The sequence below is a fragment of the Nicotiana tomentosiformis genome, chromosome 2 (genome assembly GCF_000390325.3).
Source record: "Nicotiana tomentosiformis chromosome 2, ASM39032v3, whole genome shotgun sequence".
Taxonomy (NCBI): Eukaryota; Viridiplantae; Streptophyta; class Magnoliopsida; order Solanales; family Solanaceae; genus Nicotiana; species Nicotiana tomentosiformis.
This window is the reverse complement of record NC_090813.1, coordinates 136824359-136832053: the sequence shown is the minus strand read 5'-3', so window position 1 is coordinate 136832053 and position 7695 is coordinate 136824359. Positions and strand designations below refer to the sequence as shown.

General features: G+C 41.0%; 1 protein-coding gene across 1 annotated transcript; it reads left to right on the top strand.

The window, feature by feature from the left end:
- Nucleotides 1–359: 359 nt before the first annotated feature.
- LOC138905674 (uncharacterized) lies at nucleotides 360–1490 on the top strand. The gene is made up of 3 exons (XM_070194192.1): nucleotides 360–518; nucleotides 948–1148; nucleotides 1389–1490. Exons 1-3 carry the CDS (start codon nucleotides 360–362, stop codon nucleotides 1488–1490), a joined length of 462 nt encoding a protein of 153 aa, XP_070050293.1.
- The last annotated feature ends 6205 nt before the right edge of the window (nucleotides 1491–7695 follow it).

The window sequence follows — 7695 nt, the reverse complement described above, 5'->3', positions numbered from 1 at the left end:
CTACTGAAAGACTATGGCATTGATATTTTATACCATCCAGGAAAGGCGAATGTAGTAGCCGACGTCCTCAACCGTAGATCTATGGGTATCCTGTCATATTTACAGCCAGAGAAGTGTGGGATAGCCCATGAGATTCATCAACTAGCTAGTCTTGGAGTTCGATTACTGGACTCAGGTGATACCAGAGTTACTATTCAGGACACGACAACATCCTCTTTAGTAACTGAAGTGAAGGAACGCCAGTATGGAGTCCTCAGATATCGAGGTCGATTATGTGTTCTAATGTGGCAGGGTTGTGCCAGCAGGTTATGGGAGAAGCTCACTATTCTCATTATTCTATTCATCTAGGAGCGACGAAGATGTATCATGATATCAGGGGAATATACTGGTGGGGCAAAATGAAGAAGGATATAGCAGAGTTTGTTGTTCAGTGCCCAAATTATCAACAAGTTAAGATTGAGCATCAGAAACCCTGTGGATTATTACAGGCTATAGAGATTCTAACTTGTAAATGGGAAGTGATTAATATGGATTTCATCATAGGCTTACCTTGTACCCAATGTAAGTTCGATGCTATATGGGTTATTGTCGATAGACTTACATAAACAGCCTATTTTCTGTCTATCATGACTACCTACTCAGCAGAGGATTATGCAAGGTTTTACATTAGGGAGATAGTACGACTTCATGGTGTCCCTATATCTATTATCTCAGATAGAGGTGCTCAGTTTACAAGTAATTTCTGAAGGTCCTTCCAAAAAGGATTAGAGACTCAGGTAAGTCTTAGTACAATATTTCATCCCCAGACAGATGGTCAGGTTGAACGTACTATTCAGACGTTGGGGGATATGCTACGGGCTTGTGTGATGGATTTCACGGGTAGCTGAGATGATCATCTTCCACCTATTGAGTTTGCATATAATAATAGTTATCATTTCACCATTCAGATGGCTCCATACGAAGCTCTTTACGGACCAAAGTGTAGGTCTCCTAAAGGATGGTTCAAGATTGGGGAAACTAAGTTAGTAGGACCAGAGTTGCTACAACAGGCAGTTGAGAAGATTAAGCTTATAAGGGAAAGGCTATTAGCAGCACAAAGTCGTCAGAAGTCCTATGCAGATAATCGACGAAGAGACTTGGAGTCTCAGGTAGATGACTGGGTATTCCTAAAGGTGTCACCGATGAAAGGCGTTATGAGATTCGGTAAGAAAGGAAAGCTTAGCCCTCGGTACATTGGACCTTATAAGATTATATGCAGAGTAGGCCAAGTAGCATATGAGTTAAACTTGCCTTCCAAATTGGAGTCTGTACATCCAGTATTTCATGTGTCTATACTCCGTAGGTGTATTGGAGATCCCTCTAAAGTCATTCCAATTGATGATGCTCAGGTTACAGAGCAGCTATCATATGAGGAAGCTCCCATTGCTATACTAGATAGACAAGTTCGGAGATTAAGAACTAAGGATGCAGCTTCGATTAAAGTACTTTAGATAAACAATAATGTGGAGGAGATGACTTGGGAAGCTAAAGAAGAAATGAAGACTAGGTATCCTCACTTGTTTCCACTTCCGGAGAAGGATCAGACTGAGACATCGCAGCTTTTAGGTACGTATATGGTACTTGATTCTTATGTTAGATATTGTTATTGGTCGTGTGAGGCCATTGGTGTTATTGATGATTGTGGCCATGTGTGGCTTTGTATTTTTGGGTTTGTTTTGTGACAAGTTGGTATTAGTACCGTTACATAGGATACTCTGCCAAAATTTCTATAGATTTCTGGGAGTTTAACATTCGAGGACGAATGTTTCTATGGGGGGAAGATTGCTACACCCTGTGCGTCCCAAGATAACGTAATAAATATGAGACTTGTTAATCATTATTTAAATAATTTGAAAGTCATAATATGTCTATATATGATGTTTGGATAGAAAATATAAAGTTTGAGAAAAATCGGATTAAAGTTGCGGAAACACCGACTAAGGATTTGCCCTGTAACAGTGCTTTTTGAGAAATATATTTCATGTGATATATGAGGTCTTTTTGGGACATATTATATACCAAATTGAATTTCTTAGAATGTAGTTTCCAACGCTCTTAACCGTTCATTCATACGATATCCGGATAAAAAGATATAAGCATCGGAAGATGGACGAATCAGAGAGTGCCAAGCTAGCACCTTTTGACTTTTCAAAAGTTGATATATATATATTGTTAACTCGTCTCTCTCTCTTTATTTTTACATAGAATCTGACCAGATAACTCCATAAATATTTTGCTTGAGCTCTCTAATAGTGCTTCAAACAAGACTATCATCTCGGACACGAAATCAAGAAGTGATTATATTAAACCGATCCCTACGACGTAAGTATCGCTATATCGCCTCTTTTTTTCTTTGTAGTTTGAGTTTTGGAAGGTACTTAATAGTTAAGAAACGTGTACCTTCTGTATTTAAATGTTTAAATATCAAGGAATGTTGATAAATTTGTTTCCTAATAGTTAGAACTCACGGGACGGTGATCGGAAGCTGTGAGTTCGAGTTATTTGACTGGTAGTGGACTACTTTCTGGGCTGTTTCGTGTTGCCTTTGGGCTGTATATTTTTCTACTGTTTAATGGAGTTTTGGAGGATAAATTGTATGGAGAAACACCACATAATGACGGAATGGTGGGCTGGTCGTTCGTCGTTATATTTTTTTAAGTTGTTTGACACTACTTTGGTTGTCGTTTTATATATGAAGTGATTAGGGTGTGTGGGCTGTTTTGTGGTATATTGTGATGGAGATAAGGTTGGAAAATGATTCTTACATTTTTGTATTGTTGTGTTCTTGTTGTTGTTGGTATATGGTATTGGAGGAGGGCCTTGTTACAGGGGAGATGCTGCCCAAATTTACGTAAACGAACTACTAGATTAAGTTGAGGACTTAGCCTTTACTCAACACTGATTTTAAATCTCCTTATGATGTGGTAGATTGGATTGAGTTGTTTGAAGAATTTCTTGAAAGTTATTAAGGACTCAACAGAGTTAAGGTATGTTAAGGCTATCCCTTCTTTCCTTTTGGCATGATCCAAATAATACAAAATGAAACGAGCAAAATACGCAACTTTCATAAATGACTCTATTCATAGAAATACTAGGGGTGTCTATATTCTTGATTCTCCATGTGAATTATTATTATATCCTCTATTCATGGGTCTCAGAAAAATACGTATTTGATAAAGTTTGTTCGAAAGGCATATTAATTTTATGATATTCGAGAAATCTTATTAACGTATTTCTTATGCATTTCATGCATTTATACATGTACATTGACCCATGACTAGAAGGCGTTATATACGTGTATATTATATGTATATGGGATATGTGAAAAGGTTATGGCGTTATATACGCACCACCACCTGATCAACTGATATACGTTGATGATTTTCCCACAGTGGCCAAGATGATATGATGGGATGCCCTCAGAGGCTTGATGATGTTATGAACGTATATACCTATGTATGGTATGACATTTATATGCACATGCATGACATTATAATATTAAATGATTCACAGATCTATTCAGACTTATATGTCGAGTCTTTTACTCCATGTTTCTCTCATGTCTATGATTTACTGATTCTATTCCTTACATACTCGGTACTTTATTTGTACTGACGTCCCTTTTGCCCGGGGACGCTGCGTTTCATGCCCGCAGGTCCCGATAGACAGGTTGAGAGTTCTCCTAGTAGGCTATCAGCTCAGCAGAAGGTGTTTGTGCACTCCACTAGCTCCGGAGTTGCCTATTTGGTCAGTATGATTTGAATATGTATTGTTTGGTATGGCGGGCCTCTATCCCGACCTTTATGATATTTATGTACTCTTAGAGGCTTGTAGACAGATGTCATGTATACGGATACTGGTATGGCCTTATAGGCCAGTACGTAATATATATAAGTCGGTATATCAAGTTAGGTCACCCTATATTGAGTATTTCCTCATGTTTTGTTCTACTTATCTCACGACAGCCTCTCCGGCTCAATTACCTATGATAGTATGATATGAAAGATACGTTACGTTGGTACTCGGTTGAGTAAGGTACCGGGTGCTCGTCGCGGCCCATCGGTTTGGGTCGTGACAGTTTCTCTCTGGGCTGATGGATCATTGGTGCAAACCTTTGACATTTGTCACATTTTAGAACAAACTCCTTTGCATCTTTGCCCATATCAATACAATAATACCCTGCCCTGATTATTTTTCGGACTAATGAATCGGCACCGGAGTGATTCCCACAAGTGCCCTCGTGCAACTCACATAGGATGTAATCGGTGTCTCCTGGACCTAAGCATACCGCCAATGGTCCATCGAATGCCCTTCGATATAGCGTTCTATCTGCAGTCAATGTGAATCAAGCAGCTTTGGTTCGTAGGGCCCTCGAAGTTTTAGGGTCCGATGGGAGCTTTCCACTCTTTAAGTATTCAATATATTTATTCCTCCAAGAGTTGAACGACAGTCCCCGATCTTATCTCGCCTTCCTCGACCGATGATCCCAAATTTGCAAGTGCATCAGCCTCACTCTTTTGCTCCCGTGGAACATGGTGTAAAGTCCATTCTTTGAAATGGTGCAAAGTGACCTGCAGTTTTTCCAAATACCTTTGCATTCTATCTTCTCGAACTTCGAAGGTTTTATTTACTTGATTTACTACCAGCAAAGAGTCACACTTGGCTTCGATGACTTCTGCTCCCAAGCTTTTAGCTAGCTCGAGACCTGCAATCATGGCCTCATACTCGGCCTCGTTGTTAGTCAACCTAGTAGTTTTGATAGATTGCCTAATAGTGTTACCCATGGGTGGCTTTAAAACGATGCCTAGCCAGACCCCTTCACTTTTGAAGCCTCATTCGTAAAAACGGTCCATACTCCCGATGGCGTATCCGATTTCAATAAGAGTTTTTTTTGACTTCGGGTATGATGGTTGGCGTGAAATTGGCCACGAAGTTTGCTAAAATTTGAGAATTGATGGATGTACGGGGTTGATATTCGATATCGTACCCACTGAGTTCGACGGCCCATTTGGCCAGTCGGCCTGATAGTTCGGGCTTGTGCAAAATATTACGAAGCGGGTAAGTGATTAATACGCATATGGGGTGACATTGAAAGTACAGTCTTAACTTTCTAGAGGCGCTTATCAGTGCAAGTGCCAATTTTTTTAGGTGCGGATATCTAGTTTCTACTTCTCATATGGTTCGACTTATATAATAAACGGAAAATTGCGTACCTTGATCTTTTCGAACTAGGACACCGCTTACCACGATTTCTGATACTGTTAAGTACAAGTAAAGTTTTTCCTCTATTTTTGGAGTATGAAGCAGTGGTGGGCTCGATAGATATCGTTTTAATTCCTCTAATGCCTGTTGGCATTCCGGGGTCCAAGCGAAATCGTTCTTCCTTTTGAGTAGAGAGAAAATTTGTGACTTCGATTTGACGACCTCGAAATGAATCGGCCTAAGGCTGCAATCCGTCCCGTTAGCCTCTGTACGGCTTTCACGATGTCCATGATGGTGATGTCTTTGATGGCCTTGATTTTATCGGGGTTAATCTCGATCCCCCGATTTGACACGATGAAGCCGAGAATCTTGCCCGAACCGACCCCAAAAGCACATTTCTCGGGGTTGAGTTTTATGTTGTATTTCCTTAAAATCTCGAACGTTTCCTGCAAATGGGTCAAATGGTCCTCTGCGCACAGGGACTTAACTAGCATGTCATCAATATAAACGTCCATTGATTTACCTATTTGTTCCTCGAACATTTTATTCACTAGGCGTTGGTAAGTAGTTCCTGCATTTTTTAGCCCGAAGGGCATCACATTATAACAATATGTTCCATACTTGGTGACAAATGAAGTCTTTTCCTGGTCTTTTGGGCTCATTTGGATTTGATTATACCCAGAATAGGCCTCGAGAAAAGTAAAGATCTCGTAGCCAGCCGTGGCATCGATCATGCGATCGATGTTGGACAACGGAAAGGAATCTTTGGGGCATGCTTTGTTCAAATCCTTATAATTTACACACATTCTAAGTTTGTTCCCTTTTTTAGGCACTATAACTACATTGGCTAACCATTAGGGATATTTCACCTCCCGAATGGACCCTATCTTGAGAAGTTTGGTTACCTCGTCCTTTATGAATGTGTGTTTTACCTCGGACTGGGGTCTTCTCTTTTGCTTCACCGGTCTGAACCTAGGGTCTAAGCTTAGCCGATGCATAGTTATATCTGGTGGGATCCCTGTTATATCTAAATGGGACCAGGCAAAACAATCTATGTTATCGATAAAAAATTGAATAAGTTTTTTCCTGAGTTCAGGGGTCAACCCCGTTCCCAGGTATACCTTCCGTTCGGGCCAGTGCTCGATTAGTATGACTTGCTTCAATTCCTCAATCGTTGATTTGGTAGTACCGAATCATCGGGAACCATGAAGGATCGTGGGATCCTTTGATCATCATCTTCATCGATCTTCTGATTATCTGGTCGGGTTAAAACTGATGTCTGTGATTGCTATTTGGTATCTCGTTCCCCTCTTGAGCCCGATCCCTTTATTGACGAAGGAGAGGATATTGGATTCGCTTCTTCGATGGCAAAAATTTCTCTTACGGCCGATTGTACTCCTTACACTGTTTTGACTCCCCTCGATGTTGGGAATTTAAGGACCTGGTGTAGGGTCGAAGGTACAGCTCTCATGTTGTGGATCCACGGCCTTCCAAAAAGGGCATTGTACCTCATGTCGCCTTCGATTACGTGGAACTTCATTTCCTAGATGGTCCCGACCACATTTATCGATAGAATTATCTCGCCTTTGGTGGTTTCACATGCCATATTGAATCTGTTTAGAACCAGGGTTGCGGGTACGATCTGGTTCTGTAGGCTGAGTTGTTCTACGACCTTCAATCCGATGATGTTGGCCGAGCTACTTGGATCAATCAACACACGCTTAATTTAGTTTTATTCATAAGTACGAATATTACCGGTGCATCGTTATGAGGTTGTATGACTCCTTCTGCATCTTCATCATTGAAGGACAAAGTTCCTATGGGTGCGTAATCTTGAGTTCGAGATCTCTTTTCTCTCACAATCGATGTCTTAGTGCGTTTAAGCACCGATCCCTGAGGGGTATCATTGCCGTTGATGATCATGTGAATGATGTGTTATGGTTCTTTTTGTTCGTTTTGCTTGCCGAAATACCTGTTTTTAAAATGATTCTTCGCCATATCGCTTAAAAATTCTCGAAAGTGCCCTTTGTTGAATAACCGGGCTACCTCCTCTCTTAGTTGCCTGCGATCTTTCATTCTGTGGCCATGGGTGCCATGATATTCGCACATTTGATTGGGATTCCTCTGGGAAGGATCGGTCTGCATGGGTCGAGGCCATTTAGTGTCTTTGATGCGTCCGATAGCCGACACGATGGCGGATGCATCGATGATGAAGTTATACTCCGATAACCGAGGCGCTTCCTTAGATCCGGCAGGCCTGTCGAACCTACTTTTGTTCATCAGCCCCCGGGTCCCTTGACCTCAATCATTTCTTTTGTTATTTTGTCTGGGGTTATGTCTCAATTCACCGATTCTGTAATTTCCGCTATAAGGTCGGTATCGATCCCCAATCGGACCTTGTTCTCGATTAATATCCCTTTGAGTAGCGGGTTCAGACCCCAATTGATCATCTTC